The sequence below is a fragment of the Annulohypoxylon maeteangense genome (assembly GCF_022496945.1).
Source record: "Annulohypoxylon maeteangense strain CBS 123835 unplaced genomic scaffold GGS22scaffold_14, whole genome shotgun sequence".
Classification (NCBI taxonomy): Eukaryota; Fungi; Ascomycota; class Sordariomycetes; order Xylariales; family Hypoxylaceae; genus Annulohypoxylon; species Annulohypoxylon maeteangense.
The window spans coordinates 728,946-742,552 of record NW_025953261.1 but is presented as its reverse complement, the minus strand read 5'-3'; the positions used below and the strand labels follow the sequence as shown (position 1 = coordinate 742,552).

The following is a 13,607-nucleotide window of genomic DNA, read 5'->3' as shown; positions in this document are numbered from 1 at the left end:
CGGGCAACGTCGAGACGTACATGCCTCCATGCCAACATGCCTACCTCATAGCAGCATGGCAAATATGGTTTGATAAGGTAGCCGAGGAGCAGTACGCATAGTACATATTAGAATGCAGCCAGCATTGGGATAAGAGCCTTTCTAGCGGTGTGAGCAGGCCTCGGAATATGAGTGGAAGCCTTCGCAACCCCTCACGATCAAAGTCTCCGCATCCAAGCATTTATGTGGTAGCTCTAACAACCCTGACTCTGCAGACATTGCTGCAGCATCCAAACTATCCATCTACGATACTTACACGGTCGGGAAGAAACGCAGGCACCAGCCTACTCGAGCGGAGGTCCACAACCCACGCTGCATGTGTATTTGCATGCCCAGGGATAGTTAGGTAGGTAGGTACCTATGCATAGTATGTATCTGCGACTTGAAGCGCCAGCATCCATACAGAATCCTATTTTTTTTGTCGCGGTCCACTAAAGGTAGGTGGTTTCTTGAGGAAGGGAGAGAAGCACCTGCACATTGCACTAAAAGGACGGCGCCAGCCAACGCTTCTCTCGTGTGGGAGCCGTCGCATTTTTTTGGCTCCTCTCCGAACTTAGCATGACTGCTTGCCGCCGTTGATCTGGCCTGATGTGGACCACCAACGAATCTGGTTCCCCCACTGAGTCACCACCTAGACGGTCCCCATCGCCACTTACCCGAATCTGTCACCCACAGAGAAGAGTCCGGACAGTTAACGGCACAATAGGCCAGATGGCCATGCCGGTCTCTGTCCGTCCTAACGGGTACCCCATTCCTAATTCCAAATGGGTGGTACGCTTTCCAGCACCGGCCATTCTGGCGGATCTTCCAGAACGAGCCGAATGCCTAGCTGGTCTTATTTCCCTTTGTAACCCCATAGGCTAGAATTGAAAATAGCAATATCGCAAAATACAGACCGCTCGTCCGGAACGTTACCACAACTCTGTAGACACGAAGCATTTAATACCACCAGCAAGCCAATACGATTCTTCAGACGAGATAGAGGACCGATACGGGAAGGGCCGTCATAGAATTGCAAACTGTCTGGCACTTAAGAAAACTCTTTCTTGTCATGCCCGCGGCCAGATGCGGTTGTCCAGGGATTATTAAAGCTAGGAATACTGGAAGCGTGTAAAGAGCTTGCATTAGTGTCGACCAGAACCCTCGCCTCACGATCAGCACTTGCAGCAACGCACCCCGAAACCAGGCGAGGCACCTCCGCACCACGGGCTGAAAGAGGTTTATTCCCAATGTTCCAGTCCCATCCAAGTCCTACATAGTCGAGCGGCAAAAAGCCTGTCACCACGCATTAGGGTCACTGACCAAGTGAAAGTCTACACTTCGCGAATGCACTTGTAGCCGTTATCGCATCCGATTTCCGCGGTAGGATAGGTAATGTATGTATTCGTATTGACCTCCCTTGCCCCAGCAGAAGTAGAAGCAGAATCCAAAAAAGCCTAACCTTAGGCATGACATAAGAACTCTGCTTGATTTCACAGTACCGTAGGATGCAGAATCCCAAGCCGGAAAACAAGGAGCTGGCTAACTTAATCGAGCGAGATTGAATTCGAAGAATCCCATCGTGGGCTGTACATTCTGACACCAGCGAAAATACGATAAGTCATCCATTGCCGTAACTTGAAGAGGGGTCCCCAGTCATCAGTAACGATCCCAACTACGTTCGAACTTTGCTGACGCGCAGATCGGACGCAGCGGGTTGATCACCTGTGGGCTCTCTGTGCCCTGCCGAGCCTCTTATGCGCTCATACACGCGCTATCTATGTACCACTCGCGAACTTTGAAACCTTTTTTTCTTTCTTTCTTCTTTTTTTTCTACCAATGCCCAAGTTGGGAAGAATCAGCCACTTACCGTAGGGCTTGACGTCTGATGACGTTGCCAGATCCAGGTACTCCATCTCAGATTCCTCGTGTTAGATGATTTTGTTGTCTCACTCCTTTGCTATTAATTCTTTTTTTCCCCTCCTAGGTTTCGCTTTGCTAGTGAGGGGTTTCACATGTATGTATCTGTGAACACAGGGTAAAGGGGGGGTCCGGCTTGTTGGAAACGCTTTTCCTTCTCCCCAGAATCCAAGGGCCAGCAAATTCATGATGCAATGATACCCAAGCAAACCCACTACCCACTATCTGGGAGAGTAGGTACGCATGAGTGGTAACGTTGTCGACAATGGCGGAGAAACCTCCTCTTTCCTAAGAATAAAATCAGAAGACAGAAAAAAAAAAGAAAAAAATTAATCTCTCATGGGTTTTCCCCACACGCTTGCCCGCCCGCTGGGTGAGCTGTCGTCTTGGATCCTCGGCTTTTTCCAATGCGAGCTTTCTGGGCGGAGGCAAAAACCAACAGGAAAAGTCCACTGAGATCTCGTGTTGCAACCTTACGTGAGCGGTTCGGATCCAAGCGGCTATTCGGATAGTCTCGCTCCTGATGATGCTAGGTATGCGTGAGACACTGCCACCACCGCCACATAGCTTGAACCATACAGCCAATGTAACCGGTGTTCCGTAGGTAGATGATACCGGTAGAATGATGCGACTATTTGCTGAGCCTCAATCTCACCTAGGTAAGAACCCGTTGGAAGCGTTTCTCAAATTCCTATATGAGAATTGATCTTCCCTGCGAAAATGCATGAGCACACGTGAGATATCTGTTATGTAAGTAGGTATTAAGGAAGTCTTCCCTAAGGAGTAAGATACTTTGGTTTATGGTAGGTAAGTAAAAATAAGTTCAATTTGCGAAAGGGATGAATTCCCTTGCCAGCCGTATTTCCCATTGGTAGAGTACATAGGAAGCAAGTTAACATAATGAGCGCTTGGTTCATCCTTCAACAATAGGTACCTAGTATGCGTATTTACCAAGTGCCCGATAATGTTAAATTTAGGAAAGATCCAATGGTCGTGCTGTGTCCCGATGCGAGGAAATAGGAATGAACATAAGAGAATAGAAGCAGATGGGAATCCGAACCAAACCAATATACATGCATCATCAGCAATATCATCAATAATAATACATCTGCTCACTCAGTCAGAAGTCACTCTTCCTCCGAAACCGCCTTCCGTGATCGATGGCGCCAAACCACACAGTAATACCATGTCCCAAGCGTCAGCGTGGTTGCTATCACAGTCGCTAGAATATAGATCCAGAAATACCGTGAGATGACGGTATCATCATTACTGGGAACCCAGTTGAAAAACTGCATTGAGAAAATACTCTGTCAAGCATGATATTAGTATTGGTTTAGAGTTGTAGATGAAAATGCGTCGGTACGTACCGCCATGAACGTGCCCGGCAGAAATACCATCGAGACTATGGATATGGTTCGCATATGCTTCGAGTCTCGCCCCGTTGCTAGAGCTATCTCAACATTTGTTTCTCCGTGGGACTGCATCATTTATGTTAGTGGTACAAATAAGGGTATAATCATCACCGACGGTTACACATAGGGAAAGACTACCAAAGGTCGTAAGTGATAAATATTTCAAAGAGTTTGGACTAACCCATTGCGTAGCCATTGCCATTCCGTCGATTCGCATAGTACACTCTCGGATCTTGTCCTCGTACTCCTCTATGATAGCTGTGAGGCGATCGCTGACCTTAGTACCAATTTTCCTCATTTCACTCTTGCGCATCTCATCTCTTTCGTCGTAGTCAACTTTTTCATCATAAAGTTCTGGCCTATAGAGTGGCTCGGGGTGCAGTTGTGCGTACGAAGCAATACTAGCTTGATCATGAAGATATTTATCCTTAGTCGGCATGAAGAGAGTATTTTGGAGCTCTTCTGTATGTTTGGCCATTTTAACCAACTGCTCATTCCAGGTAATGAGCCCATTCCTTAGGTATGCCGTGTCAAGCCACTGTGAGCGTTTATCCCTATTCCTCCTCTCAGTCTCGGCATTGTCTATTTGTTTCTCGATGGATGGAAGGTAGTCGAGTTCGAAGATTTTTTGCTCGATGTCATCCACATAGTCCTCGATAATATTCATATGCCGGTTTCGCTCAATCTCGGCAAAGATGCCAGGTAGGAGTAAGGGGTAACTCGCTGCTTCACCTACAGAGCATAATCGCCTGATAATTTCATCTTCAATAGTTATTGAACATCCAAATAGCATGGCGTAAGTCAGCCCCGTGTGCGGAAAATGTGTGACTGTCAGTGCGAGGTCCATTTCCCAGGCATTCGTGGATCGACAATTATATACTACATTCTAGCTTTGAGTCTTGTCATCTTCCAACATAACATGAGCCTACAATTACTTACTGTAAGCAGGATATGTCGGACCTTCTGGTAATCCCATCTGGACTTCTGCGCGGGAGAAGATTGGAACATCGGTCCGGTTTATAACTCGTGCTATTGAACCATGCAGGCAGAGTCTTTGGGATATTAACCTGAATATTTCCAGCGAGAATGGAAGTGTTCTGGCACTACGCCGCCCGCTCAAGGCTGATTGAAGTCCTTTCTCAGCATTTGGAGCTCCTCCGACTTGTATCGGGAAGGTCTGAGCCCTCTCTGATTTTGGAGGCTCCTTTTCCAAAGTGAGCAGGTCATCGCGTATTGCTGGCGCCTGCTGCTGGCCCGTTCTCCTCGCAAGTCTGTGGATTATCCAGTTTAGTGTCTGTTATTTTAGGCTGAGAATTAACACTTACACCAAGACGAGCCCTGACGCCCCGCTATCTGGCTTTGGTAATTCCTTGATTTAATCAGTAAATATCTGAATGTTCGGATTTCATTGTTTGGTTGCATACTTTATCTATCCATTCAATCCATCGGTCATGTGTCTCGAACAAATTTACACTCGGCTCCTATAGTTGGGTAGGTAGGTATTAGTAGGTACGTAGGTAGGTAGAGATGGACGAGGACATTTATAATGAGAAGTCACCTCATAGAGTCCCTGTAACGTGAGCACTCTAGTTTTCTTGGGTTCGTATTTGAACACGTTACGAAGATCTGTTTCACTTATATTGTGATTCTCCCTCGGCCAGTCCATATTCTTTTATGTCTTTATAGTATAGTACAGTTGATAATTATTATTTCTTTCCCACCCCCATGAGTGCAATGAAGCCGGATGTGATGAAGAATCATTGTGTTTACAATGGTATTGGTCTAGAAGAGCTGTGTTATTGGAGATCCTGTTCCATGTGCTCAGCCCCGAATCGGTAATCTATTGGGTGTTTCACTGAAATGGTTGGTGGAAGTGGCTTAGGGGACAGGAGCCGGGAGCGCACAATGCTGCATTGCAGGTAAGCGCTAAAGTAACATATTCGGAGGTAGAAGGTCACTGATAGGTAGCCTGCATGGCCTGGTGCCCCATTTCATAGGTACCTCAGGTAGGTACAAACTTGCCTGAAGAGTCGCGATGTAGCTCTAGCAATTCTAAGCTCCAATGTCTTGCTTTGAGGGTACCTATCTAAGCATAATGCCGTGGCTACAATCAAGCTATAACATGTGGGTATGGCTTTTCGTCAACCTCACTTAGGAGCAAAGAAAAGTTGTTCGGGGACTGTTTTGCTTACGTGTGGCTACTGAAACTAACCTAAGCGACTGAGAAATGTATCATTTATTCACTTCCATTGGTGGTGGCACACAAAGTAATGGCTCAAATATTACTGCCATTGATATTATGAGGCGAGGTAGTGCAGTGCGACAGAATCTTCCGATGTTCCAATGGATAAGCATCCGCCGTAAGGCGACCTGCAGGGCATATTTTGGGGCGTTTTGTTCATATTTGCTGGCCATCATTTATTGCCAGTGCTTCAACATTTGAGCACTTGCTTTCGGTTTTAAAAAGTATCCATGCCTATGCCTTTCTCTCACAGATAAAAGTTATTAAAGAAAACGTACCTAGGTATTATCAAATTAGATACTCATTTGGATTTGCTGAATCCCTATTCCTAGACCATGGCGTCTGTTTCTACCTTTCGGGCGCGATACACCGACGAAACAGCGCTCTATGAGCACCTGAGAAGAGTTTTTCCTAGTGGAGCCATCCAAATTCGCGTATGTCATGAGATCGGATATTTCCCTTCTTACGGAAACAAAACTGACAGTTTCGCCTGTCTACCTAGTTCCAACGAGGCCGATTTTATTGTACAGTTCCACGACCCTTGTCACCTGTATGCCGCAGCGCCCTTCTGAATCCATGTTTTTACATTATGATGAGCCTCTTTCTGACATTTGGGATAGAGAGAGATAGACGACATTCATTTGAGGCTCCAGAACGAACATTACCAAGCAGGCTGATAGTCCAAGCTGCCTTCACTTCTACCATCTGAATTGCAAGCGATATCCAGATTCTATTCTAGAAGCTATTCAATTCACCAATTTAATAGAATCATTAGAGGCGAAAAATTCTAGCTTTTCGTAAAGGAGTTGGAGGAACTACGGGATGAACATGGTAAAAATACCTAGGAAACTATCATTTTGAAAGGAATAGAGGAGCGGGATATGTATCATTTGAAGCATTAGGTGTACCATCCGCTGGCATAATCCCCTATGCTATGCGAATCTCTACACCATCTTGGGCCTGTTCTGCTTGTTGTGTACGCCCTCTGACTGTCCTTAACGGAATCCGTCGTTCCTTTATGTTCCTTGTGGCAGCATCGTTGAGTAACCCCTCGACAATTGGTGGTACAGATTTGGTTGCGGGGTCTCCTGTATCCGATACTCCGTGAAGGCAATATAGATCTGCCTTATCACCATGGCACTTTTCAGAAAAGCTTCGTAGCTTTTCGAGCAGCACATCAGTCCTTGCTCTCTTCTTTTCGTTTGTCTCCACGATCAACATGTCCTCTTCTATGAGTTTAAGAAACTCGTGCACGAACTTGGTACAATTACTATGCTTGCGAAGCTTGTCGAACCACTTTTATACCTGTTAGTTCTCAAGAGGTTATCTTCGTGTGTTCGAATACTAGGAAGACCTACTGATCTTACTTGATCTTTTATGATAAATCCTTTTTTATCATCTTCCGTCTGCACGATCTCGAAATAGATTCGCGTCTCGCGACCGTCGATATAACTGGTCATTCGCGTATTCTCAAACTCTTCTCTGAGATCCTCCCCACCAAGCAGCCAGGTTAACAGGTCAAGGAAAAGACAGCCGAGAGTCCAGACGTCATAGGCTCTGCTAATCCGTCCCCCATCCATGTCGCATTCGGGCGGTCGAAAGTCTGGTGTGACTGCTACTTTGTTTGAGGGGACATTTGACCTGCTTATATCACGGTGTACAGATCCGAGTCCGAAGTCAGAGAGTACGAGATTTGCTTCTCCATTCTGAGACCTGAAGACGAGGATATTCTCAGCCTTGATGTCTCCGTGCCGGCCGAATAATCTGTCCCCAGGCTGCAAATTATTTACCCCTGGGGGGAAATGGATCAGATGAACAGCTTCAATGATCTTTAGACACTGACTCGATAACCACCGAACTGTCTCGAGGGAATGAGTTGGCATTCGATTGTTCTCGAAATATCTCCCAAGGTCGCATTCTGCCCAAGGGAATATGAGATAGTAGCAATCCCCATGTTTGAAAGTTGTGAGAACGGTTACGATATGCGGGTGCACACCTCCGTCGAACTTCTTAAGCATTTCGACTTCTTTTTGGAAGTCTTTTTCAATTCGAATAGGATCATTTTGAAGAAGTTTCTTAACTGCGAATGGCCCTTCTCGTCTTGGTAGCTAGTGTCCTATTAGTATACTACCTAGGTACTTGACTTATAACGGGAAACTGCCTAATGATTAATAAAGTATCCCACTTACTGTGGTAAAGACCTCATGAAAGTTGTGACATTTTGAATGTATCTCAACACATTTGACCTCACCATAACCCCCTGCTTCAGTGACAGAATAATTGTGGACCGTTACCCCTGAATGAGTGGAGTGTCCACTATCACTTCCAGGCTCGGTGAAGGGTAAGATGACCTGAGCACTGAATATCTGATGTTGGCCATAGAATAAGAAGGGCACATTCACCTTCCATTGCCACATGTAAAAGTCATCTCGATAGCGAAGCTCCGTCCAGTGTTCGATGCACCATTGTACATCCTCGTCAAGCAAGTTCTCGTCATGAATATTGATAGGTAATGCCTTGTCATGGACACTGTTGTCGATGAACTTGAATATTTCGGCACCCTTGTTGGCTAAAATGAGAATTGCGAAAAGGCGGATGCATGTTTCTCGTTTGACTAGCATTGAGCTATTGGAGAGTTGATCATGGTCGCAAATTAATTCGAGATAGTCTTCGGCGCTTGCCCTGCGTGGCCTATAACCTCCTTGGTTGGCCTCTTGAAATAAAATTTCAAGATGTTTTCGAACTCGTTCAATAGTAAGTAACTGTTGGAGACAATGCAGAGTTAGGAAGTCTTTATGCCTTCCCTCGCGGTGTTTGTTCAACCGGCGACGGAGGAGGTTATCAAGTGAAGGGTAGGAATCAAGGTGGGGTTTGTTAGAAGAAGATTCCCGGAACGGGAGTGTGATACCAGTCTCCTTGCTATCGGTATCAGTGACTCTGACCTCCGGTGTAGGTTGAGCCATTACACACAGGTCATGTATTCTGACACATATGGTTGCCGATCTGGAAACTTATTTTCCTGCTATCAAAACAATATCTTCGCTAGTCGAGAAATCTCGCATTGAGTGATGTTGGAGAGAAAAATTTATCATAAGAACAAAAAAACTTCCATGACTGGAGAAGCCTATCGGGTTTTGATAAAATCCTTACCTAGGTAGGTGATGGATGGTAATAGGCAGTAAGATAAGGCATGAATTTCTACCTATGGTTGCCTTCTTTCTGCATAGGTAAGCTCATATTTATATCTGGGACGCGCCCTAACATAACGAGAGCCTCACCAACTCACATGTTGGGCGTTTTGTTAGTAGAATGAGATGGCGACCGGGAGCCTGCCGCACGCCGCGCAAGTATTTACAAAAATATGCAAGCCATATCACATGCAGTAAGAAGTTCGCCTGAGACATCTAGTAATTAAAGGAAAGATGGGCTTTGGTGTTACATATATCCCTGCTTTATGATTTTGATGACATTGGCATCTTAGTGGTGGCCGACTAGGATAGCTGAGCTCATAGTGCGTCTCGGTAGGAGGTAGGCTTTGATATTATATTATAATATACTACTGAGTACTAAGTATAGGGTATCATTTCGAATTCAAACCTCAAACACCGCCTGCCTAAATGTATATCCAGTTATCCCTCATAAGATCTCCCGTTCAGACAGAAAACTGATTTTATCCACCCTACGACTCTTTCCCACCCTGATATGGACCGTCGCCCATTATCCTTGTAGGCAGATGTATGATCGCCCCCTTTGATATTTTGGCTAGAGGCCCTATCCTGTTCACTTGATGTGCCTCCCGTAAGTTCGTCGGGTGGCGGAGAAAGGATACTGATTCTCGGCGCGATTCCCGAAATGACCTGGTTTTGCTCAATAGGAGGAAGCTTAGGAGGCATTATATCTGTGTCTAGTTGATTGTCTGTCGATAACTGAGTCTGTAGTTGTTCATTACCGTCTGATAAAGGTTGCCGTGGCGAGTGTCCTGTATCGTTTACCAAGGCTGCTTGAAATATAGTTGTAGGATCGCAACTCGTAGGGTGGGTATGAGGAGTAAGACCTATAGGCAATGCGTTTTCAACTTGTTTCTTATCTGGTGTTGGCAGATTAGAATCATCTAGGCTGAGTTGCTGCTGATCATCTTGACTATAAGACGAAATGTGGACTGGCGGTGCGGCATTGGTCCGTACTCCTTGGTAATGAGAATCATCCATAGCCTTTGTGTCACTATCTACGCCATTCCTTGTAGAGAGGCATTTAGCCATCTCTTCCGTGAATTCCAGAATGGCGATCTCAGAAGGATCAGAATCGTTTCGTCTTTTCTTGCGTGGGCGGTGGTCACTTTTGTAGCAGTAGCTTTCGTCCTTGCACTTATCATACAAGGCGTCTAACTGTTCGGCGATATGTTCGCATTTGACGCGTTTTTCGGATCTGACACGAAGCATATTGTTTGATATGAGGTCCAAAAATTCGTGTATAAATTCTGAACATCCTTCGGTTTCATGGAGTTTATTGATCCACTGGGGCCATCAGTTCGAGTATCTCATGAAAGAAGCATTGTCGGGGGATACTCACGTAGATGACACTGCGTTTAAGGCTAGCTTCAAATTTCATATCCATGCCGACATTGGATCCAGTTCTCGGAGTAAGGTTGAAAAAATCATCCTCGCCGATACGAGAATCGAGATCTTTGTCGCGGATCAAAGTGAAACTATCTTTTGTTCGGTCTTTTGAGAATTCATCGACACCTTCATTCCACCCACAGAGATACCAAGTTAAGAATTCCAAATATAGACATGCAAGAGACCAGATGTCCCACAATTGTGACACTGGCCTCCATAGTAAGTCGTATTCAGGAGCCCGGTAACTTCTGGAGATGGCTAATTTTCGTATATCTGTTTTCTCATTCGATATACTTCCGTGCCACCGTGTCAATCCGAAGTCGGATATCTTCAACACATCATTTTCAAATTGTCCGTTGTCGTTGTCGGTCAGTCCTTTGAACCAAAGTATATTCTCAGGTTTCATGTCGCCATGCCTTCCCATTTTCTTCTCATTGGGCTCTAGGGAGATGTTGCTAGACTCAAATTCATTATTATGAATCATCCGCAACCCCTTCGCTATCCCTAGACATTGACCTGCGATCCATCGGATTGTTGCATAGTTTTTAATGGGACTTGGGCAAATCTTCCACAAATCCCTGAGATTGCCATCTGCCCATGGAAAGATGAGGTTGAATTTCTCCCCGTCGTGGTAGGTTGTAAGAAGTTTTATCAAATGTGGATGGTACCCCTTACTAAACCTCTTTAAAGATTCAACCTCAGAACTGAACTTTCCTTTATCGGGAGACATCAATTGTTTAATGGCGAAGTATTCCGGCTGGATCAGATTAATATATTTCCAGATAGGTACCTTCCAAGTGTGTCCATTGCTTTACACTCAGATGGGCAGTGAACTTACACGGTTATTCGATGAGTTGACTGATATATAATGTGATTCATGTATCTTGACGCGAGATACTTCGCCTTGTCCGCCAATCATTGTTGGATTGCATCCCTTCTCATGCTCTAGGAATGGTAGAATGATGCGGGGGTGGAGGTCATGGTGTATGATCCTATCAACGCCCATGTTGAAGATTGGAGATAACATGAGCCATTGGTAATTGTCAAAGCTATCCGCATCGTGCCCGTCCATTCGATTCAAGCTTTCAACCAAAGTTGGTTTACTCTGGCGTCTGTGGGGATGATACACCCATTTCTTGTCGTCATTTTGTACAAAGGGCAGGTCCTTGTCCCAGAGCCCTTCCCGAATAAATGACGCTATTTCCGTTTGTGCATTGAAGAGGGTTAAGACAGCAAATATCTTTCTTCGGGATGTGAATGCCTTTCGCCTCGTGGTATTACGATCGTCGTAATCGAATGTATCCCAGATTGCTTTAACCCATATATCGATATTTCTATCTTGTGGTAACCAAGACTGGATAGTCTTTTTGACATTATCACGGGTAACGATTCTGTCGAAGTCACCAATCGGAATGAACTTCGGATTGCCGTTCCTAGGGTACTTCTGAGTTGCGTTTCGTAGCTGGTGTTCGAGTGTTTTGTCTTGACCTTTCACGGGTGGGATGTCGGAAAATTCGAGACGAGGATCTGGACAATATACACCCGTACCAACCGATGCGAGCAATTCATCTGTGTTGAGGGTAGGATAATGGCTGGTATCTGGAGGAGAATCGCTTAATAGGCTCTCGAGGTGTGCACTATCGCCGCGATCGTGACAAGTACTGCTTTGTCCAACTTCAGATATCCTTGAAAGGTGATGTACGGTATTATCTGAATCTTGGATATGATTAATCATCAATTCTGGTGCCTGGTCTCTCCATGCGGATGCTCCACCCAGTGATACCGGGCGCCTCGATTCTGACACCTATAATTTGCTTAGCAGATGTTGAGAACCAACACAAATGTTAGAGGGGTTGAGTTATACGGAAGAGACTGGTGATTCGCAATGCCTGTCATCCTACGATAGGTAGGTACTGATTAGTCTCGGTATTTTTATCCAAGTAGATTTATGTACCTGCTAAACTTACCCAGAATATGGTACCCGGTGTTTCACTCTGTTCTTCCATGGCCTAACTGGAAGAGGAGGTGTGATTCGACTTCATGTAACTGGAAGCTACCGGTAACAACAGAAAATTGAAAGCCAAGGATTGAGGAGGATGAGAAATTGACATTGATATCAATGTCGTATTCAATCTGTTGGACAGAAACCTCGTAATAAAGTAGCAGATGTCTCGTATTTGAGGCTCTTTTGTATCTTCATCTCCTTTCTCCAAGAGCGCCTAACCCAGCAAATCCGAGCTCAGCCCCACGCGCACCTAGACGCTAAGTGGTACCTGTATTATGGCTCACAGAAGAAGATGTTACATTAATATCTAGGTACATGTAAAAACCTTATAATAAGCGACAAGATGGGCTGTGGCTTCTAAGCGACATGCTTTTTTCTATTCCAGTTATAATATGTAATACCCATAAATCGGCTGTGTAGCCTGGGGGTTGCATTTCGGGACATCCGGCTATGAAACATTTACAGCTGAATGAACGTGGAGGTGTAGTGGAAAAAGATAAGGCTGGGAGGCACCCCAAGGATTCACTCCAGCGTGAGCGTGAGAGCGTTCTCATCTAGAGTAAGCTACCTAAGATCGTCGCATCACCGGTATTTTTAGTTTCCCCTTCGAGCCAACCCGTAAAATGGAGTAAAGGCGATTCGATCTGCCTCATGTTGTTACTAACTTGGTATATTGAAGAAGCAACACTAGCGCTTCGAACGAAGTACAGCAGCTCGCTCGAACAGATTGCCAACTCATCTCAAGCCAGTACATCGACCCCACAAAGCTCGTTCGCAGGCTAGATGAAATATTTGGAGAAGGTGCCTATCAAGTCGAAGTATGTCGATTCTTTTACCTCATAGCCTCACTTTATCACTCACTAATTAATCTGGGAATCTTCCGGTGCTTAAGATGAGACACAATCAGTATATAATTCAAGCTGTAGAATTTCTTACCGAAGTGGCTTTTCTTCTTGTATTATTACTAGGTACTTTAGCTGCAGTGCCTAGATACGGGGCCAGTACCTTCTAGTTAGGTAGGCAGGTACCTAGTAGGTATGTTGCATAGCAGGTATTTGAAATCTCTGCAATGTTGCAGTTAAATATCAGGCTGCATGAGGGGGTGGAATATCGCGGCGCGTAGCTGAGCTTTTTCGGTAGGTACCTAGTTCTTATATGTAAGATTGCTGACTCCAAGGCCACTTTGACGTAGTAAGTATCTGTGGGATGCAACATATGTTCGTGGAATATATATCTACGGTACCTATCGACATGTCTTTTTCAGCGTAATTGAAATATCGAAAACCAGAATTTGAAACTGTTAAGCGACTAAATTATTCGTATTTGAAGGGGCAGCAAAGGTGCTGGTTGATGTTCATGGCTGGTTCTTGAAGGATTCAGGTTTTAGGTATTAC

The 13,607-nt window shown here is 45.1% G+C and overlaps 3 protein-coding genes across 3 annotated transcripts; all 3 read right to left on the bottom strand.

The window, feature by feature from the left end:
* Positions 1–2,685: 2,685 nt before the first annotated feature.
* Positions 2,686–5,105, bottom strand: GGS22DRAFT_169026 (uncharacterized protein). Its single transcript, XM_047962247.1, has 7 exons — positions 4,909–5,105; positions 4,775–4,831; positions 4,676–4,719; positions 4,290–4,621; positions 3,532–4,229; positions 3,306–3,416; positions 2,686–3,245 (listed from the first exon to the last, which is right to left on the bottom strand). The coding sequence occupies exons 1-7, from the start codon at positions 5,014–5,016 to the stop codon at positions 3,066–3,068; spliced, it is 1,530 nt and encodes a 509-aa protein (XP_047816725.1). The 5' UTR covers positions 5,017–5,105; the 3' UTR covers positions 2,686–3,065.
* A 1,236-nt stretch (positions 5,106–6,341) lies between these two features.
* Positions 6,342–8,785, bottom strand: GGS22DRAFT_42073 (kinase-like domain-containing protein). Its single transcript, XM_047967044.1, has 3 exons — positions 7,782–8,785; positions 6,951–7,700; positions 6,342–6,888 (listed from the first exon to the last, which is right to left on the bottom strand). The coding sequence occupies exons 1-3, from the start codon at positions 8,553–8,555 to the stop codon at positions 6,520–6,522; spliced, it is 1,893 nt and encodes a 630-aa protein (XP_047816724.1). The 5' UTR covers positions 8,556–8,785; the 3' UTR covers positions 6,342–6,519.
* Positions 8,786–9,167: 382 nt separating this feature from the next.
* On the bottom strand, positions 9,168–12,214 carry GGS22DRAFT_195613 (uncharacterized protein; the record flags this gene model as incomplete). The annotated part of the gene is made up of 4 exons (XM_047965695.1): positions 9,168–10,106; positions 10,162–10,965; positions 11,047–12,012; positions 12,176–12,214. 4 exons carry the CDS (start codon positions 12,212–12,214, stop codon positions 9,222–9,224), a joined length of 2,694 nt encoding a protein of 897 aa, XP_047816723.1. The 3' UTR covers positions 9,168–9,221.
* Positions 12,215–13,607: the final 1,393 nt, after the last annotated feature.